Source organism: Globicephala melas, chromosome 15 (assembly GCF_963455315.2).
Source record: "Globicephala melas chromosome 15, mGloMel1.2, whole genome shotgun sequence".
NCBI lineage: Eukaryota > Metazoa > Chordata > Mammalia > Artiodactyla > Delphinidae > Globicephala > Globicephala melas.
In genome coordinates this window covers 9,836,703-9,862,668 of record NC_083328.1, presented here as the reverse complement: position 1 = coordinate 9,862,668, position 25,966 = coordinate 9,836,703, and the positions used below count along the sequence as shown (strand labels likewise).

The window sequence follows — 25,966 nt, the reverse complement described above, 5'->3', positions numbered from 1 at the left end:
ACCCGGGCCCCCTGCATTGGGAGTGCGGAGTCTTAACTGCTGGACCACAAGGGAAGTCCCCACCCCCTTTTATTTAAACAATTTCTGTTTATTTAGCTTTGGAGGAGTCAGGGTTTCCAAACAAGGTTTTCCTGAGTTGATGATTGTTGAGAAGGGTTTTGAAGGGTGAATAGGAGTTCTCTGAGAACACAAATGTACAGACAGTATTCGCATTTCTGTGGAGAGAGGCATAGGCAAGAAGCATGGCTTGGAGATACATAACATTCACTCTATGGGTAAGGGGAAGTGTTTGGTTGTACTCACTAAGTGTCAACACTAAAATGGGAGTGGCTGCTCAGTGACCTCTGCTGGAATGGGGCAAGGGGGGAGAGAATGTACCTGGCAAACACATCTCTGACCCACAGGTGAGTGTGAGCACTAGCAACCCAACACATACTTACCCACATCACAGGTGCACACGCAAGTATGCTGATGCAAGTCCTGCTGGGGCTCCCCCCACAGGGAGACAGTCAGAGAGAAGGCACCAACCCAAGCCCAGGCCCAGCACTGCCACACACAGATGAACAGGACACAAACCTTGCCCTCGGGGGTCACCGTCCTGTCCAAAGTCACTGCTATACCAGGAGATGACCTGATCCCTGATCCCAGCCTTGCTGCCCTCCCTCTGGTGCCCAACACACCAGCCTACAGGCCCCGGGACATGCCTGACCTCTGGCTTCTGGGCCGTAGCACCCCTGTGCCCTTCAGAAGAGACACCCTTCCCTCTGCCTGGCTCACTCTTTGCTGTGGTCAGGCATGTCCTGACCCTCCAGGCTGGCCTGCTGCCCCTCGTCTGGGCACCCACAGCTCCTTCTTCCCTCCAACCCTGCAACTCTCCTTCAGTTAGGATGCAGAGGCGTCTGGGCCCCCATGAGACCACCAGTTCCTGTGTACCCCCAGGCCTGCTGTGTACCAGCCTGGTACACAAAGGCCTGGAAAGGTGTCTGATGGGAAGGGCTGTTTCTGCAGGTTTGAAAGAATCAGGAGACGTGAACAAGGTGGGTGGGGAGGAAGGGGGCACTCTGGACAGGAGGTGGCATGGGCAAAGACCCTGAGTCACTAGCAAGCACGATGTGGCTCAGGGTCGTCAGTGAGGTTGGGAGGGCGGATGGCTGAAGCACTTTCAACACAGACCACAGTCAGGTTCTGGGACTGTCTAGTAGGAATCCCACCCTTGACCTCAGAGCCTGGGACTGCACTTCAGAGGTCCTGCTCCAGCCCTGGTCCGAGGGGCAAGCAGCCTACAAGCCTAAGAGGACACACCCCGCCACAAGCCCGCATCTGCCCCAGACCACCTTCTGGGCACTCAGGCCCCTGGAATCCACTGGGCAAGCAATTCCCCGACCTGGACCCCCAGGGGGCCTCTCCTCTGGTGTGTCCACCCAAGGTGGCTTTAAACATGATGGCAAATTCTTTGACACTTCTCCCATCCAATGGTGACATCCAATTCCCATCCTCTTGAACATGGGCCTTAATCACTCACTTTTTAAAATTAATTAATTAATTAATCTGGCTGCACTGGGTCTTAGCTGTGGCTCGCGGGGGTCTTCATTGCCATGTGCGGGATCTTTAGTTGCGACGTGCAGGATCTTTAGTTGCGGCACACAGGATCTAGTTCCCTGACCAGGGATGGAACCCGGGCCCCCTGCACTGGGAGCAAGGAGTCTTAACTGCTGGACCACCGGGGACGTCCCTTAATCACTCACTTCTAACCAACAGATGTTCTGGAGATGCCACCCTGACCTCCAAGGCCAGGTCCCAAAGGGCGCTTGGTTTCTCCTGGCATCTTGCTCTCTTGGAGACACTGAACATCGGAGCTCCGGGTCAACATATAAGCAGTCTGGCTGTCCTGAAGCCACTGTGCTGGACAGGTTGAGTGGATCTAGAGATGCCTGAGGAGCCCCAGCTCTTTCCCAGGCCAGGCACCAGCCTTGTGAGTAAGGAAGTCTTTGAGACAACCCTGACCCCAGCCATCTTTTGACTGTAATTGTAGGAGAGACCTCGAACAAGAACCATCTAGCTGAGTCTAGTCAAATCCCAAACTGTGAGAGATTAAAATGAGAAATGACTGTTGTTTGACACTGCTAAGTTTGGGGCTATTTGTTATGCAGTGATAGGTAACTGATACACTGAGGGCAGACCATGCAGGTGCAGGTGCATCCCCAGGGGGCAGCTGTTTGGAAGGGCGAATGGAACTTGGGTACATGTTTAGGGTGTCCACAGGCATGTGTGCAAGGTTGCCCCCAGTGTGGGGCAGAGCTGAGATGGCAAGAGAAGCGGGGGTCAGCTGGGAATTTCCACCCACCCCCTCTTCCTGGTTGGTGTATATTACCAGAGAGCCCTTCTATAAGAACAGCTGCTCAGATTTGCCCTTAAGGACTTGTGGTAGGCCCAAAAAAGGCCCCGCAAAGATAGTCATATCCTAATCCCTGGAGCCTGAAATGTCACCTTATATGGAAAAATCACTTTTGCAGATGTGATTAAGTTAATGACCTTGCAATGCGGAGATTATCCTGGATTATCTGGGTGGGCCTTAAATGCCATTACACATATCCTCATAAGGAGGCAGAAGGAGATTTGACCCACACAGAAGGCCACATGAAGACAGAGCAGGGAGAGATGGGAAGATGCTGGCCTTCAATACTGGAGTGATGCGGCCACAAGCCACAGGATGCCAGCAGCCACCAGAAGCCGGAAGAAGCGGGGACAGATTCTCCCTGAGAGCCTCTAGAGATAGCACAACCCTACTGACACCTTGATTTTGACCCAGTGGTACTGATTCTGGTTCTGGTCTCCCACACTCTAAGAAAAAAATTTTTCGGTTTTTTTAAGGCACTAAGTTTATGGTAATTGTTACAGCAGCCTCAGGAGTGAATCCAGGACCCCTTCACTCACCACGTCCCCCTCACAAATCCCCGTCCACATCCTCAACCTCCTGGACACACATTCCTCAGTTCAGACTTCTACAGAGCTCAGACCTGGGTTTGCTGGAAAGTTCTCCCATCCCTACCCTACAGGTAATGCCAGGAGCCACCACTGGAAAGAGTTGGATTTTCTCGGGATGCCAGGGGAGCACCTTTGACTCAAGTCTCAATGCCCGAGGTACCAGCTGGGCACTGGAGCCAGTGGAAAAAATACGACCACCACGCCAAAGGCAAGAGCACACACACCACCCAAACACGGCCCCCGCACCATCCGCTGCCATATGCCTGTGTTTCTTGAAAAAGAAGCTTGAGAGAACAAACAAAAAGAAATGTCTCCCCTCCTGAGGGGAGGGGGGGCATCCCTTCTCCCCAGCAGCCCTACCCACCATGGGATCTCCTGTCCCAGGGGCTCCCCAGTGGGGATGGAATTACCTGGGGCCCTGAGTTCTCGCCCCCTCCCCACTGTCCACCCATCGCTGCAGCTGGCAGAGAATAAAGCAGGCCACCGCCCTGACTTCCGCACCAGCGGGGCAGCTGGAGGGGGTCTTACACGGGCCACAGTACAACGGAAGGCAGCCCGGATTTGTGGTCGAGACACCAGAATCCCAACCCCACCTCTGACCCCAGTCCTTTCCCTCCTCCCTGCTCACAGAGCCCCCGTTATGTCCTGGCACCTAAATTCACACCTGGGGCAGCAAATTTTGGGGACGCCCCGAGGCCTTAGGTCAAGGCAATCCCACTCCCTCACCTGGGATTGGTTTAAGGAGAAGCATGGAACCCACTTCTGGCCACTGAGACACGAGGCTTCTAGGAAAGTTTTCCCTGCTCTTAGAAGGGGACTGAAACGAGGATGTCGGGATGGTCTGAATGTGACACCCCCAGCCGTGACAGCCATCTGAGGACCACGAGAGGAGCCAGTACAGGAGGTGAGGACAGCTGAGCAGACCCGTGGAACAACCTGGACGCTCATGATCTGGACCTGCCACCTCCGGGCTTCAGGCTGGATATAATAAAAGCCCACGTTTCATAAGCCTCGCTCAGTGGAGGTCTCTTTTTCTTGTAGCTAAAAGCATCCTAGTTAAGTCAACCTTTACCAGTTGTAAAAAAAAAAAACAAAAAAACCCACCCATTTGGGGAATTCCCTGGCAGTCCAAGGGTTAGGACCCGGCGCTTTCACTTTCAGGGCCCGGGTTCAATCCCTGGTTGGGGAACTAAGATCCTGCAAGCCTCACAGTGTGACCAAAGCAAAAAACCATCCATCTGTTTTTGCCTCCTGGTCTATTTTATAACAGACCAACACTCCTTTTGTAACTGGCGGCTAGAGAGTGGCCATCCCATCTGGTGATCGACCCGCAGAAAGAACCTAGGATTCTGTGGCCAACGGTGTAGCTGGTTCACTCAACCCTCTTCTCTCCTGCCCACAGAGCAGGTACTGGCTGCCCCACCCCTTCCACCTGCTGCCTGGTGGCCAACAGTCCTGTGTGCCTCAGGATGACCAAAGCCACCACCTAGGATGGAAAAGCCAGGGAAGGGAAGGCACTGGTCTCCCTGAAGTCCCAGAAGGCTGCCCCAGGGCTGGGCCACACTTTTTTTTTTTAATATATTTTTCTTTCTTTCTTTCTTTCTTTCTGGCTGTGTCAGGTCTCAGTTGCGACACATGGGATCTTTTGTTGCATTGCGTGGGCTCTTCGTTGTGGCGCGGGCTTCTCTCCAGTTGTGGTGCCTGGGCTCAGTAGTCGTGGCTCGAGGGCTTAGTTGCCCTGCAGCATATGGGATCTTAGTTCCCCAACCAGGGATTGAACCCGCATCCCCTGCACTGGGAGATGGATTCTTTACTACTGGACCACCAGGGAAGTCCCAACCCTCACTTCTTAAGTCTCTGTTTCTCAGATTACTTACAACTGAACACAGTCCTAATGGAAACAGACTCCACGGCAAGCATCTTCATCAAACTCAGACTCACTTCTGCTTCCGTGTCAGGCCACAACCTTTGTTTTTTACTGTCTTTTTAAAAATTTTTATTGAATTTGTTACAATACTGCTTCTGTTTTATGTTTTGGTTTTTTGGCCGCAAGACATGTGGGATCTTAGCTCCCCAACCAGGGACTGAACCTGCACCCCCTGCATTGGAAAGAGAAGTCTTAACCACTGGACCACCAGGGAAGTCCTCCAACCATCTTGCTATATAGTTTATGTTTCTTTACGAATCTTTCAAATCCCTTCTGAAATAAGGTGGGATATAACTAAACAAAAATAAATCAATCCAATAACCTTTAAACAGCCCCAGTGCCGGGCACTGTTCAAGGAGAAAAAGCCCTTCCTTCCAGGAAGCAAGTTATTTCATCTCCCCAAACCTTGTTTTCCTCATCTGGAAAATAGGGCAAATCGGATGTACCTCACTGAACTGTTGAGGGATTAATTCCTGTCAGTTGAAATGGAATCTATTCTTATAGACCTCAGTCTCCAAGACTCTCTTGATAAATATCACCATCTCCTAATCCCTGCCATGGAGGAACATTGGCCCAAGCATCAGATTCGAGTTTCTCCAGCCAAAGCCCCCACCTGCTTCCTTCTAGTGGGTCATCTGGAGACAGAGGCGATGGCTGGTTGAACTTCCTTCTACCATGATTCCTCTCACAAAGCCTCTTTCCTCCACCCTATGCCACCCCAGTTCCTGGCACTCAGATGGTCAGAGGTGTTAGAAGGTAGTAGGGCTCTCATCCCACCCCTGGCATGCATCCAAAGCCGGAAGAAGTCTCAGCAGGATACTGGATGGACCGACTCAAGCACTGAAGCAGGGATCGAAAGAGGTTACTTCTCAGATCCATCCCAGGTTTGAGATCCTATATCATAGCAATGTGGATAATAATAAAATAATATTATTATTTTTTTATAATAATTAAAAATAATTATTTTAGGGCTTCCCTGGTGGCGCAGTGGTTGAGAGTCCGCCTGCCGATGCAGGGGACACAGGTTCGTGCCCCGGTCCGGGAAGATCCCACATGCCGCGGAGCAGCTGGGCCCGTGAGCCATGGCCGCTGAGCCTGCGCATCCGGAGCCTGTGCTCCGCAACGGGAGAGGCCATGACAGTGAGAGGCCCACGTACCGCAAAATAAATAAATAAATATTATTTTATTAATATTATTATTATCAGTCTCCAAGAGATAATTATACACCCATGTCCATAGCAGCATTATTCACAATAGCCAAGTGTCCACTGATGGATGAATGGATAAAGAAAATGTGGTCTATACATACAATGGAATATTATGCAGCCTTAAAAAGGAAGGAAATTCTGACACCTGCTACCACATGGATGAACCTTGAGGACATTATGCCAAGAGAAACAAGCCAGTCACAGAAAGACAAATACCGTGTGATTCTACTTATAAGCGGCACCCAGAGGAGTCAAATCCACAGAGGCAGAGTGACATGTGGGTGCCAGGGGCTGGGGAGGGGGGGAGGGGGAGTTAGTGCTCAAGGGGGATAGAATTTCCATTTGGGAAGAAGAAAACAGTTCTGGAGATTTGTTGCACAATGATGTGAATGTACCTAAAGCCATTGAACTGTACACTTAAATACGGTTAAGATGGTAAATTTTACGTGATGGGTATCTTACCACAATTAAAAAGTAATAAGGACTTCCCTGGTGGCGCAGTGGTCGAGAATCTGCCTGCTAATGCAGGGGACACGGGTTCGAGCCCTGGTCTGGGAGGATCCCACATGCCGCGGAGCAACTAGGCCCGTGAGCCACAACTACTGAGCCTGCGCGTCTGGAGCCTGTGCTCCGCAACAAGAGGGGCCGCGATAGTAAGAGGCCCGCGCACCGCGATGAAGACTGGCCCCCGCTTGCCACGACTAGAGAAAGCCCTCGTGCAGAAACGAAGACCCAACACAGCAAAAATAAACTGATTAATTAATAAAAAATAAGGAATGATATTTTTTAAAAAGTAATAAGAACACTAACAGTAGCTCCTGCCATTTACCGAGCGCTATCAAGGGGACCCATGATGCCAGGCCTGGTGACGCCCATCATCTCCCCAGTCTTTGATTCGTGACTGGCTCCTGAAGCCCCCCACTAGTCCATGTGCATTCATGTCACACTGGTAGAGGTTACAGGGATACAGGCTTTGACTCAACACAGGAAAAGCTACCCCACAGGAGGGCTGTCTCCAAATGGAAGACCAGGAGCCTCGTGGGCCCCGGGGTTCCCCGTCCCTGGGGGTTTTCAAGTGGAAGTTGCCCACTTATCAAGGCCTCTTAGAGAGGGTCTGTGCAAGTTTTTAAAGGAGAGACGGGCACCATCTGCAAAGATCCTTCCGTCAAGTCACCTGGCCTCGGGGTAACGTGGGCAGAGGTGGAAGACAGCTCACATTTACTTTATGTAGAAAGTGAGGCAAATTGGTAAACAGGATGGCGAGACCAAACTTCACCCACTTTAGAAAAGAAACTCTTAGTGCTTTTAAGTATACAATGTCATAGCACTCAGAGCTGGATGGACCCCCATCCGACCACCTCCACGTGCTTCTGGGGAAACCAAGGCCCAGAGGGGACGGACTGTACCCCAGACGCCTGCACACTCAGTGCAAGTTCATCCCATAACACGGCGTGCTCTCCCATGAGCTTCAGTGCTGTGCTGGTTGCAGAGTCTTTCTTATTCACCAGAGTAGGGCCTTTAGGGAGACACGCTTTATGTCTTTGAAAACGGGCGATAATCCAGATGGTATCCCGCTTTCAGTGCGTTGCCCATGTGTTTGCCTCCAATGCATTCTCCCTGATGCCTGGTCTGGTGAAAAAGACATCAGATGTATGAACAAAACACAGCTACACGCCATGCTACGGCCGAGTCTCTCCAAGATGATGAAAGAATCCAGGTGCGAAAGGTCACGCGGTAGAACTCCTTTTATGTGCGGTTCAAACACAGGCCAAACTGACGGACGTTACAGGTTGGGATGGTGGTCATGTTGGCAGGGAAGTGGGGTGGGCTGGCTGCTGGAAGGGGGCATGATAGAGGCCTCTGGGGGGCTGGGAATGCTCCAAACTTGATCTGGGTAGTTACCTGGGTGACTTGCTTTCTAACACTTATCGAGCTGCTGACGTAATAAATAGCTTTGTCCCCCCTCAATAAACCGCTTTAAAGAGACAGGTTTGGGATCCCCAGTTACGCAACACACAAGAAAGTTGTCTTGACACGTCTCCAGAGCTTTAACAGAGTTCCCACCCTTTGACCCAGTCCTTTAATCAATTCATCCTTTTTTTTTTCTCTTGGCCTAGCCGCAAGGCATGCGGGATCTTAGTTCCCTGACCAGGGACTGAACTCAGCAGTGAAAGTGTGAAACCCTAACCCCTGGACGCCAGGGAACTCCCTAACAATTTATCCTGAGAAAATTATCCAAAACACAAAGATTTATGTACAAAAACATTTCACCAAAGCATGTCCTACATCCGTAAATACACACGCCAACACACAAAAAAGGGAAATGGCAGACAACCTAAGTGCCCCACCGGAGCTGAAACCAGCATCATACAGACTAATGACCTCGCGGAAAAGCCTGGGATGGAGACTCCAGACATTTCATCTCCGTGGGCGGCATCCACGAGTGACTTGCTCTCCTCTACTCTTCTGCGTTTTGTAAATGATCTGCGGTGAGGAGTATGACTTTTGCAATTTGGAAAGAAATAACAGAAACCTCGTTCTTAAAAAAAAAAGTTTTTTTAAAGAACCAACCCACGTGCTGCCCCACCCCCGGGACAGGAAAGCAGCCCAGGCCCGGGCAAAGGGCAGACACGTGCATCACGCTGCTTCCTGGGGAAACGAGGGAGGCCTTCTGCCTTCCCCGCCTTCCGCTTGGAGGAGGAGCTGGGGCCTGGCCGTGGGAAGCCCCGCCCCTGCTGAGCCCTGGATTCTGGAAAGTGGGGCTTCAGCCCTCTCAGGTGGGGATGGGGGCTCATGAAGGTGAGCTCTCTTCTCAGAGCGGGCTCCCGAGGACCAGGCTAGGGCCACGCCTGTGCTCAGGGCGCTAAGCTAACGAAGGGAACCCTCAAACCCAGGCTCTGCCCCAGAGGGGACGGGGCAGGTGCTGTTGGCAGTGTGCGGGTGTCTGGGTCGCCTCAGGGGCCTGTCCCAGCGGGAGGGGAGGCCAGGCTCCGGTGGGCAGACAGCTCCCCGGGGGTCAGGTTTCCATTTCGTTATTTAAAGCCCGGCTCCTGGCGGGCAGGCAGGGGCGGCCACCGCCTGCGTGACCAGGATGAGGAATCGCAATCCTGACTCGGCCCGCGTGCCCATGGCAACTGGCGTCGTGGCCTTGGAGACTAATCTCCAGGCTGCCAGCCCGCAGGGGCCTCTCTGGGCGGGGCGTCGCTCCTTGCGGAGGCCCTGGGCTGGGGAGCGGAGATCAGGCACTCTCCCAGCTGAGGAGGGGGCATCTGGCCTCGCAGCAGGGCCCCCAGCCAGGCTCAAAATGCACCAGTTCCCATGGGCACAGCCTCTGCCACACCCCGCCCCCAACTCATGGTCACGCATGTGGGGACATGACCATATGCGCACACACGCCAAAACCATCACACTTCATTCCACAGAGCACTGGGACAGACAGCAGGTGTTCCTGCCCTAGAGAGAGTCCCAGGCTGGGAGGAGATAGGATAGTTACAATAAAACAGACTTAGAAAGAAAGAGATTAAACACAGGGTGACACTCCTTGATTTGAGTGGTGGTTACACGGGGCATATACGTAGGTTAAAACTCATCACGCTGGACACTTAAGATTTATGCATTTTACTGTTAAGTAAATTATACTTCCGTCAAAGGTAAAAAGTGACACCCAAGAAGCACAGGATGGTGGAAGGCGGAATCAGGGAAGACTCCTTGGAGGAGGCGATACCCAAGCTGACTGCAGTGTGTCATGTCACGTGGGAGCAGGAGTTTGCAGGGGAGGAGCAAAGCCCGGGCAGCAATACCCAGGCACCGCTCACCTACAAGGGGGATGACTGCTCTGCCCCCCGCAGGGCCCACCTCCTTGGAATAAAATGCTGAGCAAATACGGCAGGACCGTTTGAAGGAAACCCAACCACCAGCCAGGGCCGCCCATGTGTCTTGGTCGAGCCTGAGCCGAGCGCTGGGTTGAGTGGGGACGGGCCTGGCTCTGCGTGGCTGGAATGTCCAGGGCAGGGCAGGAAGTGGTGGGTGAAGACGTGGGCATGGTTGCTGGGGCCAGGTCAAGGACCTTGGACGGTCATCATTTGGGGGATGGGAACCACCGGCAGGTTTGGGGCGGGGGCAAGACAAGGTTAGTTTAGGGGTTCCTGGCAGGTGAACTACAGGGGGCAGGACTGGAGATGGGGATCTGGTAGCTACCAAGCTTCTGCAACAGTCCAGGCCAGGGATGGCCACGTCTGAGGCAGATGGTGGCAGTGGGGCAGAGGAGAGGAGGGGTGTGATCACTGGGCAGGGCAGAACTTTGTGACTGAGTGGATGGGGGTGTCCTGAGAGGGAGGCGCCCGGAGTGACACCTGGCTTTCTGGTTCTGTTGAGAGAGCGGATGAGGGTGCCCCCAGCTCAGCAGGGAACAGAGGGAGGAGGACAGGAGGCCTAGAGGCTGACTCTGGGATCCCGAGGGACACCTGGAACCCGTGGGTGATCAGGGGCTGGGCTGGTTGGGAGCTCTGGGCAGAAGGGACAAGATGTGCAAGACATGCGGCAGGGCAGCAGCAAAGGCCTAGCGTGCCAGGGAGAACATAGTGGGAGAAGTCAGGGGCACTGAGGACAAGGGAGAGTCAGAGAGTCAGGGGAGGGGAAAAGGGTGGAGATCAGAGGTCAGGAGGCTGGCCAAGGAGCCTAGAGGAACACAAACACGGGGGTGGGAGGCGCGGCAAATGGGTGACCCCCGGGGAGCAGATGTAGAGGGCTGAGGAGTGGAAGCAGGTGGAGGCCGTGGGGTGTGGGCGAGAACGGAGGGGTGGGGAGGGCTCAGAAGGGCTTCATCCTTTAGGATGAGCAAACCTGGAACCAATCGGGTTGGATGGAGACACAGTCTCCGCTGGGGACCAGGCCTCCCGGGTCCTTCCAGATGGACCCCAAAGCCTCCGAGTTCAGGACACAGGCCCAAGAACCCTTGTGCCAAGCCCTCTGCCAACCCAGGACAATGAAGAGTGCCGACCCCACGGCCGCTTCTTTCCATCGGACGGTAAGGTGTGTGCCGGTCAGCAGAGGCCGGACCCAAAGACCAGCCAGGGAGGCAGAGAGAGTGCTGGTCTCACCAGCCGCCCCAACAGGACGTGCCCACGTGGGGAGGGGGTTTTGTTTTGTTCACGGCTGTCCCCCAGAACCACAGCGGGCAGTCCATGATACTTGCTGGGTGGATGAATGAGTCACTGAAAGGAACCAGAAGCCTGAAGAGAGAGGGAGAGGAGACCAAGCGGAGCCAAACTCCACCATCCTTGGCATCCAAGGCCCTGCCCCGGCACGTCCAACCCCACCACGCCTGCACCCGGCCGGCCCGAGTGCCCCTGCTGCCCTGGCTGCCCCTCTCGGCGTGAGGAGGGGGCAAGTGCCTGGGCTTTGGGTCAAGCAAAGCTGGGATCAGGAGTCCACCCAGCTATCACCAGCCTGTGACTTCCATCGGGCACCCAAACCCTCCACGCGTTTCCTCCTGAGCGAAATGGTACCACCAAACGCGCCGCTCCCGGCATCGAGAGGATCACGTGTGACATAACGTGTGAAAAGCGTCTGGCTCGCGCCTGGAGATCCTACGGGCTCGTTAAAGAGGCAGCCGAGATGATGGCGATGACGGCTTCGCGCTGACATCACCTGCTGAGTGGCTGTCTCCCCCTGACATCACCCGTCTCATCATCTCCAGGCCAGCTCACCCGGGACTCCTGACGGGCAGCACAAGGACCCTTGTGTTCCCCTACGTGCTGGGGGGACTTGGGTGGGAAATGCAGGCCTGGCACTCAGCTGGGTGTCAGGAGACGGTGGGAAGAAGCTAGGAGGTACCAGCCCCTGGGGCGGGCGCATCTCCCGAGAGCCCCCCTGCCAGACGTAAACAGGCCTTCTCAGAAGGATGAGAAACCTGGACAAGGAGCCCCAGGCCCTGCCTTGTCGGGAAAAGGCTGGGCGGAAGAAAGCTAGTCACCTGTGGGTGAGCTAATCGGGCCGCCGGGCTCGCTCACGGGCCCCCACCCCAACTGGCAGCCCAGCCCCGCCCTCCTTCCTCCTGTTTCTGGCTTCTACTCAACCCGGCCCCCTGACCTGTGAGCCACCAGGGGTGTGGAGCAAGGGTCCCAGGAACCCATCGGAAGGAACCTAGCTTCTAACTCCTGATGACACCCTGAAGTGGAGCCTGGGCACCACCCATCTCTGAGCCTCAGTTTCCCCATCTGTAAGTGGAGAACTTGGGCTAGAAGTTCTCAGCTCCAGATGGAAGGATCACCACGACCCCTCCCCGGCATCTGGCCTCTATACCTGCCCTGATCCACTCCAGAGCAGTCATCTGAGCCACCCGCCCCCTCACACCCCTTCCTCATTTCCGGCCTGTCCACAGGCACTACCCCCAACCTGGATGCCCTCCAGCCCCCCCACCCTCTTGTTCTTACTCCTTTCTTTCATTCTATTTTTAAAAATGGTTTATTTATCGATCTGTTTATTTATTTTGGCTGCGCAGGGATCTTAGTTGCAGTACACAGGATCTTCCTTGCGGCACATGGGATCTTTATTTGCAGCAGATGAACTTCTTAGTTGCGGCATGCATGCGGAATCTAGGTCTCCGACCAGGGATTGAATCCGGGCTCCGTGCAAGGGGAGCGCAGAGCTCCCACTGGACCACCAGGGAAGTCCCCTGTTCCTGCTCCTTTAAATCCTGACCACATACACTCCAGGACCCTTTCCTCCTGCCCTCCCCATTCCGGGGGCTCCCCCAGTCCTAGTCCTGGGCCTGTCCACCCCCCTGAGCCCCTTAACCACCTGAAGGATGCCACAGGACCCTAACTAATTGCACAGTATTTTCACTGCACCTGTTATGACACAGACCTAGAACTGGGGTGACTCAGGCCCAGTTCCCACCCCAGAGCTCCCAGGCGGGGAAAGAGAAGCCGAAGGTTATAAATGGTGACCCACACATGAGAGAGGAGGCCACCTCCGTTCAGAGGTCCACTCATCAGGTATTTGTCAACTGCACCTGCTGCCTCCCCAGGTCCCTGCACCCTCTGTCCGCACACTCACGCACACGTCTCATGGCTGACACGTGCTGGTGCCCCAAGTCCCATTCATTCCTTTCACAAATAGTTAAGTGTCACCTGCAGACCCACTGTGTGCTCTAGACGAGGAACGCCACCAGACAGGGAAGATGGAGCCACACGGGATGGAGCCACATGGTCCATCCCGGGGGTGTCATGGTGAATCCCTGCCCCTGCAGGATAAGGGGGTTGGTGCACATCAATGACCAGGTCCCCAGGGGATGACACGCATTCTTTTGTGGCGGGACACTCACAGGCTCCCGCACACAGGTGCACACCAGTCACCCCTCCCCGGCCACAGCTGCTTTCACACACCATCACATTGGAGGCCCCTGCACCCTGGGAGCGGGGCAGGATCTAGATCATCATCCGTCCTATGCTGGACAGCTGAGGCCCAGCGTGTAGGTGACCCGCCCTCCACCACACAAGCCGGGGGAGCCAGGGTTCCAGGCCACATTCCCGCTCCTCTCCCTGGCCCTCCCCTCCTGTGTGTACTCAGGTGGGTGCACAGACACCACTTCCTGCTCCAAACTCATGCCCCCATCTCCACCCTCACTTGGGCGAGGGGAGCCTAGCTACCTCGATCTACCGGGGACAACCTGGGGCTCCCCTAAAGCTCCAGCCAGGTGATGTGATTCAATAAAGTGACCCCACGGGCTTCCCTGGTGGCGCGGTGGTTGAGAGGCCACCTGCCGATGCAAGGGACACGGGTTCGTGCCCCCGTCCGGGAAGATCCCACGTGCCGCGGAGTGACTGGGCCCGTGAGCCATGGCTGCTGGGCCTGCGTGTCCGGAGCCTGTGCTCCGCAACGGGAGAGGCCACAACAGTGAAGGGCCCGCGTACTGCAAAAAAAAAAAAAAAAAAAAAGTACCAATAAAGTGACCCGTGCCTGCCCTTCTCTCCCAACCCCAGGGACGCGGACAGCCTGGAGGAACCCAGCCCAGGTCACACCATTCCCTCCTTAGGGCCTGATCACTGCTGATGGGCAGCACCCCCCCCTTCCAAAAGCCCATGGTCTCGGGAGCGTGCACAGGGCCAGCCCTTGGGAGATCTGGGTCTAACTGACGGTGTGCCACCTGCCGGGGCTGTGTGACGTAGAGCAACCTGCTTCCCCTCTCTGGGCCTCAGTCTCCTCCTCCCGTAGACACGTATGGCACCCTGCTCCTTCCTTCCTCACAGAGCAGTGGTGGGAGGTGAGAGCCATGCCCCAACGGAGTCTTTCTATCCAAATCCCACCTTAGCCTGGGTCCTGGCTGAACCTCACTTTTCCACAAAGCCTCACAGTACGGCCATCCTTATCAGCAGCTATGTGTGACCACCCAGTGCTGTGCTGTTAGCATCCTTCTTTCAACCCCCTACAGCAACCCTCCAAGCACAACTCTACCCATCTGACAGATGAGGACACAGATGCTCAGAAACGCTGAGTAGCTTGCCCAAGGTCACACAGCAGGAAGACTTCGGGGCCAGCTTCAAAGCAAAGCCTGCCAGAAGCAAACATGTGCCCGACACCCACACACCTCCCCTGAGCAGCGCCCCAAGCACGGCTCACTGCCCAGTGGCTCGCGTGCGGGTATCTGCAGAAAGGCTGAGGGGTCCTCCCTTGGTTCGTTATTCCAAACTGTCTTTTTTGCCTCCCTCAAGAGAGTGAGGGGCTTCAGGACAGCGGCCGGGCCTCCTTTCTGGGGTCGCAGTGAGGCCCAGCGTGGGAGTCATCATGGGTCCTGACAACCAGAAGGGACCCTACAGATACGGAGATGTAATTTTCTGAGCCAAAAACAGGGCGGAGGGCGGTGCCAAGATCGCGGACCTTCCGGGACGTTGGGATGAGTTGTGGAGACGGTGGAGATCCTGGCAGCTGTCAGTCCTCCGTGACGTGGGGTCGCCCAGTCTGCCCTCACGTCTGCAACAGCAGACACCAAGCCAGGAAAATGGGAGCAAGGAGGCACTGGCTTCATTGCCAAAAAAGAAACCCTGTCTGAAGCCTGGGATGAGAAAATCACTCCTCTTCCAAAGTTCTGTCCCTGCAGAAGGGCAGGCCGGCAGGGAGGGGTCCCAGGCACTGCCCCTGGCATCCCTATGTCCCCTCCCATTGGGCTCCAGGGTCCTGGCCCTCCAAGGCCTGCAGGGTGAGAACCCTGGTGGGACTGACATAGCTCTGAACTGGCTCCCCAAGGTGGGTGGTGGGCACCCGGACCTTAGCCAGCGCCAGCTCTGTGCCACGCCCACCTGCCCACCACCCCACGTGCTCACGGAAGCCTCGAGAGCTCTCGGCAGCGCCGTGAGGACGGACGCAGCCCACACAGGCAGTGACTCAACATCTCACCAGATGAATGTAGCACCTGCATCACCAAGACTGGGTCCACCCGTACCAGGAGCGTCACTACCCATGATACTCCACCTGCCCACCCCTGCCCCCGGGCTCCAGGGGTCTCTTTTTTAGGCAGTCCTTCCAGTTCGTCAGCCCCACTCTACAGATCCCAAGGATGGTGTCCGCTGGGATTTACCCTGGACACATAATGAGGCTTGAGGTTTCCCCGAGGTGACACCATGAGCTCCGGGGGCAGAAATCGGTGCCCCTCTCTCCTGCTTGGTCCCAGGGGCCATCAGCCTACACTCCATTACGTCAACTCCTCAGCAGCCCCCTGCCTCCTGCCTCTGAGCAGAATCTACAGCCGCCAGGTCCCGCTGCGGACTCTCCTCTCTCCTCCTCTGGGGTGTTTCCCATACCCTGATCACTCTCACTCCCCTACCACCCCCCCTCTCACCACGGTCTGCCCCCAGACCTCCCGCCAGCTGTCTGCCTCAATGCGTCCACCCAGCCTCCGGAAGAGGAAGCCCGGGGAGGCTCCGGGGCACCTGCCGGAGGACAGGGAGCCCTGGACCAAGAGTCACGAGATGTGGTTTTGGATCCTGATTCTTGTAACTCTGGGACCTTAGCCACGTGTCTTCCCAGCCCTGGGCCTCGGCTTCTCCATCTGAAAAGGAAAAGAGGCCCCCTCCAGCTCTAAGGGTTGTGGCACACCCCATCCAGGAGGCTCAGGAGTAGGGGAGGGGGAAGGGTGCCTGAGGAAGGTGGCACGGGGGCTCCCACAGAAGCTCTGGGCCCCAGCCCTGGACAGAAGTCACATCCTGAAAGACAGACCCCGACTGGTTGCCAGGGGATGAGTGTGTGTGTATCTACTTAATGGGTCAGGACTTCTTTTTGGAGTGATGAAATGCTCTGAAATTAGACCATGGCGAACACTGCACAACTTTATGAATATATGAAAACACACTGCAGTGTACATTTTACTTTTTTTTTTTCTTTTCGACCGCACTATGCAGCACATGGGATCTTAGTTCCCTGACCAGGGATCGAACCCGGGCCCCCTGTGGTGGAAGCACGGAGTCTTAACCACTGGACCACCAGGGAAGTCCTGAAGTGTGCATTTTAAAGGAAATAATTTTCAAAAAAAAAAAAAAAATCCAACATGCTAGAGAGGAAGAGAACAAAGTCCCTAAAGGCACCACTGAGCCCCAACCCGAGGCTCTGAGGACCTACCACAGGCTTCTTCCTGGGGGGGCTACATAAACCCCTCTTTGTTTACGCCTCTGTACTTGGGCTTTCTATTACCTGGAGCCAACACGCTCCTAACTGATGGTCTCGCCCCTGTGCCACCCGCCGGGACTGGAGGGGGCTCCGCACACTGGGCGGCATGTGTCTGACGCTGGTGGTCAGGACTCAGCTAAACGTCAAGTTCCTGGGCACGGTCGCTGCCAGCAGCCTCTGGATTGCCACACAGATGTGTGCACACGCACGTGCACGCATAAAAGCGTGTGTCTAAATAATCCAGGGGATTAACTGTTCTGAGGCTTCACACTTGTGCTCTCTCCACACGCACCAGCTGCCCTTCACGGAGGGGGAACCCCCCAAACTGGTCTGCACACAGTGCCCCCCACCACCATTGCCATTACCCCCCGGATGCCTCTGAGAGGCACAGCCAGGCCAGCAGAGGCAGCAACTGGGGACGAGGGGGTGAGCCTGTGAGAGCTGGGATGGAAGGGTGGAAAAGCCCCTTGACCTTCCAAGGCCCCGCCCCAAATGTCCTGGCACCCAGCTTGCTTCTAATTCACTTAACAAGTGGGTACAGGACACTCACTGTGTCAGGCAGCGAGCTGGGGGCAGGGATGCAGAGGGACAGGGCAGCATGGCCCTGTCCCATTGGAGGGAGACAGACAAGTACAAGGCCAGTTGGAACACAGCAGGCGAGGGGCGCTGAGCTGTAGGAACACAGAGGAGGGGCACTTAACACAGACCCGGGAGGGAACATCAGAGAAGGCTTCCGGAGGGAAGTGACATCCAAGCTGGGACCCGCAAGAATTAGCCCAGTGAAATGGATGGGGAGCGGGAAAACGTGTTTAAAGGAGAAGCAATAGCACATTGTGAAGAAGACGGGAACGCAGTATGTTCTGAAAACTGCTGAAGCTCACCATGGCTTTCATAGGAACAGACAGGGCCTGGCTGGGAGTGAGGCGATCAGATGAAGGTCTTCACCTGGACCCAACACAAGACCCCCCACCCCCCCAAGTTGGTCCCCGCAGAAGACCTTCTGGAGTGTCATTTCCCATCTCTGGACCCTTTCCTACACTGCTGCCCCCACCTCGCCCCACCCCAGAATGCCCACCCCAGACTACTCCTGAATCCCACCCGTCCTCCAGTCACCTCCTGCAGGCTGCCCCCAGGCCCACTGGGGAGTACGGTGGGGCCCACACCCCTGGGTAGCCCAGCACCAAGGTAGGACTTGGCATCGGGACACCTGATCACCCACCCCAAGGGTCTGAGAGGTGGACACGCCAAGGGGACTAAGCACTTCTACCCCTGGGGTTTTCCCAGCTTACAGAAACAAAGACTCAGCACAGCCCACGCGCCGCAGGCAGAGTAGGCAAGAGCAGAGCAGGGAATGGTGGTGGCCAGGTCCTCTCTGGGCAGGCCTGGAGCTCTCCAAGGGCCAGCCTCTGGGATCATCGTGTGACAAGCTGAGAAAACACTCTTCACTGGGATGGGGACCAGCTTCTCCCAACTGAACACGCAGATCCTCCCAAGAACCCTGTCACGCAGGGATAACCACACTCATTTGTTCAGGTGAGGCTCAGAGAGGTAAAGTCACTCGTCTGAAGTCACACAGCAGGTGAGGGGTAGAACTGGGGCTCCAACCCTTGCCTGTCTGGTTTCAAAGGCTCTGATGGTTAAACGGCACCCTGCTGGGAAGTGGGGAAGCTCTAAGGAAGCCAAAGGAGCCCGCCCCCAAGGAGGGGCACTGGCCTCCCACCCAGGGCGTCCAGGAGCATCTCCCCGCCCTGCATGTGCAGAGAACAGAGCATCTGAGGCAGTGGCTGGCTCCAGGAGGGCGGGTGGGCAATGGACCAGGATCAGAGGGAGGATGTGGTTAGCCTATCCACCCAGAGGACTGCACCCCCCAGCCAGGGTACACGTGGAGAACACGGGCACCTAGCTCCTTCCCAGAGGCCCTACCTTTCCCAAGCTGGGCCTCTCTGCTGAAAGCCACCACACCTGAAAAACCAGCTCCTGGATAAACATGAGACACCAGATGGGCACAGTCACAAGACCCCCTTGGAGCCCGCCAGGACCACCTTGGAGCTGGCTGGGTGGGTGGGCAGGCAGGAGTCCTGCCTGCTCCAGGGAGCCACCCAAGGGCCCTTCTGCACAGGGCTAGCCTGCCATGGTCCCTCCACCGAGTATAGCCCAAGGGTGGGACTCAGGGGTCCAGCTTTTGAGGACATGGGGGAGGGGACAATGGTGGGGTAGAGGGGGGGGCAGCTGGCTCATCAGGAAAAGTCAATGACTTCCTCACAAGAAACAGTTAAAACCCCCCAAATCTCTCAAGACACCCATAGGCCATGCTGCTGTCACCCACGGTGCTCCCTTTCCTTAGGAAGCCACGACCCCTGGGGGGCCCCCCTTCACTCAGGGACCGCCATTCATGAGCCCACGGGCAGCGCTGCCTCCATTTTCTAGATGGTCAAACTGAGGCTCGGCAGACTGGCCGTCCTCCAAGCCACGCACAGCAGGCAGGCGGCAGAGCTGGAATCGGCCTGACCAGGAGCTTGGGACCAACCGAAATCTCAGTGCTGCCGTCCACACGGACATTCAGCACATCTGTGGATCTCAGATGGGTGGCAACCAACGTTTTATCCAGAGCCCTAACAGGTAACTTGGATAGAAGTGGCCCTACTCCAACTCAGAGGGGGACACGGGGTGCTGGAAGCCCGCATGTCTCCACCTCCTTCCCCCACGGGGTCCCGTGCCCTCCAGGGCTCTGCGGAAGCCCAGCAGCTTGTGTGACCCCTGCTGAGGCTCATGCTGGCCCTGGAAACCAGATGCTCTGTTCTGTTCACAGATGACCAGGCCGAAGCACAGAGACGTGGTGTCACCCACCCGAGGTCACACAGTCCCATTCTGTCTGACCCTAAATCAGGCTCCTGCCTGCCCTCCTTCCATATCCGCTTGTTTCAGGAAAACACAGAATTTGTATCCCAAACTATAGAGCCGCAGAAGTGGAGACCAGGGACTCACTGCCAGAGACCCCCAGACTCCTGGGGGAGCGGGGCACACAGAGACGGGCAAGGTACCACCGGGCACAGAGAACTTCCCTCCCTTCAGGTTCACCCTCTGCCCCCAGAGCATCAATTGTCCAGGAAGCCACCTGGTCACTGGGCGGGTGGAAGACTGCAGCCCTGAGGGCGGCTGCAGGCAGGTGTAATTTCATCGGGAGCTCCCCGTTTGTGCAAGTCACCAGAAACGGAGGATGAAATTCCAGCTCTGCGGACAGAAGTGTGCAGCGATCCTGGCTCAGGGTCAGCTCTCAAAGCGGGTGGGGAAGGGGTGTCTTTGTGAACATGAGGAAAAGATACCCCCTCCTCTGGGCGGCCCCGAGCCGGAGCTCAGCTCTCCTCCACGAGAAGAGCGGCAGAGCTCTGTGGTATAGCCGTGCCGTGGAGTACTACTCAGCCACAAAAAGGACCAGCTCCCGATGCCCCGACAATGCATTAGGCGGAACGGAAGAAGCTAGACGCAGGCTGCATACTGCGTGATTGCATTTATATGACGCGCTAGAGGATGTGAAGCCATAGAGACAGAAACCAGATCAGGGGTTGCCAGGGGCTGGGGGAAGGGAGGGGGCTGGCTGCATACCGGCTTGAGAGAACCTTTGGGGGGGATGGAATGTTCTACGTCTTGACAGGGGCTGGGCTATGTGAATGCATGCATTGGTCGAGTTCCTTGGACGGCACACTTAAGCCCTGGGCATTTCACCAGATATTCCTCATCCCTCGACAATATACATGATAACACGTGGGGTGAGCCCTTCCTACGTGCCGGCCTGGGGCTGGATGCCAGGACCTGAGACCCTGCAGACCTGGTGCCTCTGCAAGTTTCGCACTAGCTTGTGGAGTGACCGACGGATGGATGGACAGATACAGACCCCCGCATAGGGCAATTCTGCCAGTAGCCAGAAAATGTACCTTGAGACCCCACTAGACCCCACCAGCAAACAGGCCTGGCCCTGCCCAAGCCTCCAGGAGAGAAGCAGCCTGAAGAGTCTCCTCCAGCTACAGGCCAGGAAGGGACATGGCCTCAGCTGTCCCTCCTTCCCCAACCACACAGCCAGGCCGGGCACCTAGGAGCTGCCCAGGACCCCAAGCCCTCAAGCTGGGACCTCTCGCCTCTGGCTTCCCACCCCGTCTCCACTCCAGACCTGCAGTGGTGTGACCCACCTACCACCCTCTGGAGCCTCCACCATGCAACTCCGAACCCCCCAAAACCACAGCACCACCACCGGGCTCAGGCAGGGCGGGGGCATCATCGCCACTTCGCACACAAACACACAGCCCGCTGGGGGCAGGGGACGTGGGTCACTCCCTGGCCTTGGGCCCTCCCGTGACATTCCAGGGGCCTCAGTGCAACACAGGGGCTGGGGCTTCTGCCTCAGATGGTGGCATGGCAGCGGGGAGGTAATTCCCAGCAACCAGCATGCTGTACCCACCCGGCATCCCTTTAAAGGGACAGCCCCTCAAACCTGTGACCAGCCCACCAAGGACCCTCCCCTACCAGGGGCCCCGGAAGTGCGATCTCCAGCCTTGGAGAGGGGAGCACCAGAGACACGGCCTCCCAGGGCTCAGGCCTGGCTCTGCAAATCCTAAGTCGGCGTCAGACAGGGCGACCCCGGCAACCTCCCTGCTCCTCCCAACACTTCTTCATACACCGTATGGACTGCAGTGGCACAGAAGACTGAACGCCAGGGCCTCCCAGCCTGGGGATCCCTGAGGCCCCACGCTACCCAGGCCTAACAGGAGATCTGGACGCTTGGACCCCGGACAGGAGAAAGCCCAACCGAGGAAATGAGAATCGCCGCTGCCTGATTCAGACTCGCTCTAGACCATCCCCCGCCCCTCAGGTTGAGTCCTGACCCCAACTCCAGGCCCCAGCCACACCCTGAGTCCCTCCCTAGCCCCCAACAGTCTCACTGCCCAGAGGCCGCAGCGGAAAGGTTGCCGGAAAAAAACACAAGACCCCCAGTTCAGTCTGAACTTCAGGTAAACAGGAAGTAAATTTTTAGTGTCACTGAGAGCCCCAATACTGCATGATCTGTTGCTTATCCGAAATCCAAATGTAACTGGGTGTCCCTCTTTTAACTGGCTAAATCTGGCAGCCCGGAGCAGGTGGTCCTGAAGGAGGGAGACAGGTGGGCACACAAATAGCTGTGGGTCAGCCAGGCCCAGCTCGGGACCAGGAGGGAGTTCGGAGCGAGAGCTCTGCTCCCTGCCGGGCACACCCCCGCCACTCACGCCAAGCCCGTGCCTGGTCAAAGCAAAGCCTCACCCCGAAGTGAACAAGGGCAGTGCCCCACGCGCCATCCTCCCCCGGCGCTCGGAGCCTCTTTGTGTCATCAGACATAACCCATAGCACGAAGTCTGAACTGACGAAATATCAACCCCAGTGAGACAGTCCCAGCCAGACATCCTGCAAATGAGGAACCCGGGCGGGCGCCCAGCGAGGCTGGCTCCCCTTGGGACTCACCTGGACACCCCAACATTTACACCCAGAAGTCTCCACTGTCACCCTGTCACCAAAGGGGTGACATGCCACTGTCTTCGGACCAGGTTTGTCTCCTTCACTCCTCCCATATAAAACAATCCTCCCCACCTGCCCCTGCTTGTGAATTCCTGCCGGGAATTCCCTTCCAGTCACCACAAGGGGTCACATCTCATAGGCCCCACATCCTCCCGGGGGATCCCGAGCCCTCGGTCCTGGGTCTCGCTCTGCTCTCCGGGACTTGTGAATTAACCCTGCAGCTCCTGTTCCCAGTGCCCCCTGAGGCCTCCACAGAACCCCTGGAGCTGGCACGCCCTCCTGGTCTGTCCCAAGGAAGCTGGCTCTGTCCTGGCTGCAGGGCATCAAAGAGAGAGATGTCCGCAAGTGGCTGAGAGTCGGAGGATCAAGAGACGCTGGATGGATGACGCTCAGGGAGCAAAGCCCCAGACTCAGGTTTGGGGGAGACACAGGCTGGGGTGATGGGGTGAGGAGCCTCCCAGAGGATGTGGGGCAGGAAGCTCAGGAAAAGACCCTGGGATTCCAACCATTGTGGGAATCTGCCCCAGAGACGGGAATTCAGGAACAAGGCGAGAAAGTGTGCTTAGCAATTCGGACCCTGGGGCAGGACTTCATTCATTCATTCACTCAATAAGTATTTGGGGACCAGCCCTGGGGCACCACGGAACCAAAAGCAAGCCTCAGTCCCCGCCCTGTCCCTAGTACAATCGGGACATGTAACTCTTGATTAAGATCAATGTTGGGACAGGGGAAGGACAGAAATGTCATGGGGACACAGAGGTAGCACCTTGGCCAGTCCTGGGAAGGTCTGGGAAGGCTTCCGGCTGGAGGACATGACAGCCAGCTGAGTCCTGACAGAGGAGAGGAAAAAGGCAAATTCTACAGCTCTTATCCCCCATCCTCACCAAGTGGGGCCATTTCAGGAAGCCCTGCCCCTGCAGGTGGGAAGAACCTCTGAGGTGAGAGGAACGGCACGTGCAAAGGCCATTCAGGAAAACTGTAAGATTGCAGGTTTCAAAGAATGGGCCCAGGAGGCAGCGGGTGGGCAGACGAGAGCCAGAGGACACGAAGCAGAACCTGGAATGAGGATGGACCAGCAGATGCGGTCTGTGGTTCCAAGGTCACGCTTAGGACACGAGAGCCCCAAGCTGTCACCCACCACATCACCCTCAGATCCTCACCCGGGGTCTCCAACAACTGGGCCATTACCAAACTGGGGACGCCCTGGCTGCTGGAGACAGGGAGGCTGCAAGAACAGCTGTCTCCGAGACCCCTATCATTACGTCTGCCTTTCCGACTATTTCCAAGCATCAAACAACTAGAACCACGTCAGAAGGCTAGCCAGCTCGGGGAGACTGCCTTAAACGAACAGATGAAGCACACTGCAAATAAATGACCCTTCCTCCAGCATCTAGAGAACGGTCCTCCTAAGTAGGTTAAGCCTGCCCCTACAATGCTACCTTCCCAGACCCAGTTTTGCAACCTTTCCCCCCCACATTTTGAACAAGTGGTCAGTGAGTGGCGGCCGAGAACCAACCCTGCCTCGCTTCCTCCGCTGGGGTCCTCTGGGACCCTTTGAGTCACAGCCACAACTTTCTAGGTCACCCTCGGAGCAGGGTACAGAACGGGGTGTGGTCTTAAGCTCCCCACCTCCCAAAAGCAGATTGGGGGCTCCGACATCCTGTCCCCTTGGGGCCAGGCCTATCCCTTGGTCCACAGGTCCCTGTTCAGAAGAAGGCAGAGTGTACCCCCCACCCTCCTGGACCCCTACTCCTGATGGCCACCTGACCACCCCCATCCTTTCTGCCCTTGTGCCCGGCCCCTCCCTGCCAGCAGTCACCAGCCTCCCCCCCACCACTGCCTCTCACTCTGAATAAATAATCGATGTCGATGCCCTTACCCTTTGGGAATGACGTTGCTGAAATAAATGGGCTGCTCAGAGGCACCTCCCCAGCCCGGAGGCCCCAGGTCAGTACCAGGGAGCAGCAGTCCTGGCCACCGAGCAACCAGACACACGAGGGAGACGATGTCCAGAGGGGTCAGAGCAGCTTCTGGCCACCCCTTCCTTCTGCTGTGGGCAGTAAGAGAAGCCCCCGCAAATGCCCACTCCTCTAGAAGCTGTCCGGGCCTGCCCCACGCCCCACATCAACAGCACCATACTCCACCCAAGGCCATCGCTTTCCCCACGTGCCGGGCAAGGAGACCCTACATGCCGAGCTCCCTCACTTGGGCTATGATGTGGACACAGGAGCCACCCAGCCCAGGTCTAGTCCTGGAAGCCTGGGTCACAGGGCCAGATGTCCAGGGCTCGAGCCCCCTCCAGCAATGCCGGGAGGGCGGAACTCTCAGATGCACTGTCCCCCTCTCCCCTGGGCCCAGGCCGGGGCATCACCCCTCTCCCTGGCCACAGGCAGGGGCTGGGGAACCCAGGAAAGGCATTAAGCCCATCATCCTCAAAGCCCATCCACAGCCTATGGCTGGTCCAGGGGCCTCCCCACCCATCTGCGGGAACTCAGAGACCACCCACAGACAGAGCATCCCCAACTTGCTCCTCTGAAAGCTTTGCGACCCCCACTGCCATCCTCTGAGTCTCCTTCCCCCACCCCACGAGGAGCTCAGCTGCCACCACTCAGGCCAGCCCCCTCCCCAGGGACCCCAACAGGAACCACTGTGCCGGGGCAGTCCTGCCTGGCTGTCCTGTTCAGTCCTGCCTGAACTCAGCCTATAAGTGGGGGGCACCGGCCAGGAGACCGGCCCAGCCCGAGAAAGGCGGAGGTGGGGGGAATTGGGGGGCGGGGGCCGCGGCCTTCCCAGCCCCCTCCGCTCCCACACTGGCGCCCGCCGTCTGGGCAGCACAACTGACCTCATTCGCCAACTGCAGCAGCCTGCGGGCGCCCGCTGCCCGCCCCGGGCGCCCCTACATCCGGAAGGGCCGGGGGGTGACAGCTCCCGACTGCCACCCCCTCCCGGCAGGTGGGGGCGGCCGTCCCTCCCCTCCCCCGGCCCGAATTATAATCCCAGTCACGTGCCTCCCAATGCACCCAAAAGCCGGACCCAGATTCTGTAACACCTTGAGGGGGAGGGGCGGGGGCCCCGGGGGGGGGGGTGGGAGGAGAGGGGAGAAGGGCCTCGGCGCCCGCCCCCCGCAAAAGTTTCTCCTACCTTGGAGGATCCCCAAGCGCTCCTGCCAGCGGCGCCCCGGCCCCGGCCCGCGGCCAGGACTCAGACTCCTGCCGCTGCCTCCTTAATTAATCCAGGAGAATGGGGGAAGGAGAGGCAGAGGGAGGCGCGGAGCGGCGGAGGGGGCGGGCGGGAGGAGAGCGGGGCGCTGGGCGGGGAGGGGGCCCGGCGGGGGCTCTCGGGCCGGCCGGGGGGCTGGCGCTCGGCGGCCCCCACCCCCGGCGCTGGCTGCGGCGGAGGGCGGGGCGCGGCGCGGGGAGCGGAGCCGAGAGCGGGAGCGCAGGGAGGCTCTTTGTTCTGTAATCCCAGTAAGATTGCCAGCCATTCGCCCCGGCCCTAATCCCAGCCCCGCGCAACACCACCCTCCATTGGCTGCCATTTACATACGGGATTAGCCCGCCCTGCCCGCCCCGCGCCCCGGCCTGGGCACCGCGGGGGGAGCGCCGTGCCCCCGCCCCGCGCCCGGCTCCCTGAGCGCGCTCCG

At 57.3% G+C, this 25,966-nt stretch overlaps 1 protein-coding gene across 5 annotated transcripts in view; it reads right to left on the bottom strand.

The window, feature by feature from the left end:
* The window catches only part of GTF2IRD1 (GTF2I repeat domain containing 1), a 111,836-nt gene extending 86,236 nt beyond the window's left edge, over positions 1-25,600 (bottom strand). Inside the window, exon 1 of one of the 5 annotated variants that reach the window (XM_030871965.2) lies at positions 25,465-25,600. Coding sequence is in view for 3 of the 5 variants with exons in the window: in XM_060285154.2 (XP_060141137.1) it covers positions 17,664-17,675 (12 nt within the window). In the remaining 2 variants the exon portion in view is untranslated. Of the gene's footprint in view, positions 1-17,663; positions 17,729-25,165; positions 25,265-25,464 lie in introns of those variants that run through there. The other 4 variants (XM_060285155.1, XM_060285154.2, XM_060285156.1 and 1 more) reach the window with 4 other exon arrangements.
* Positions 25,601-25,966: the final 366 nt, after the last annotated feature.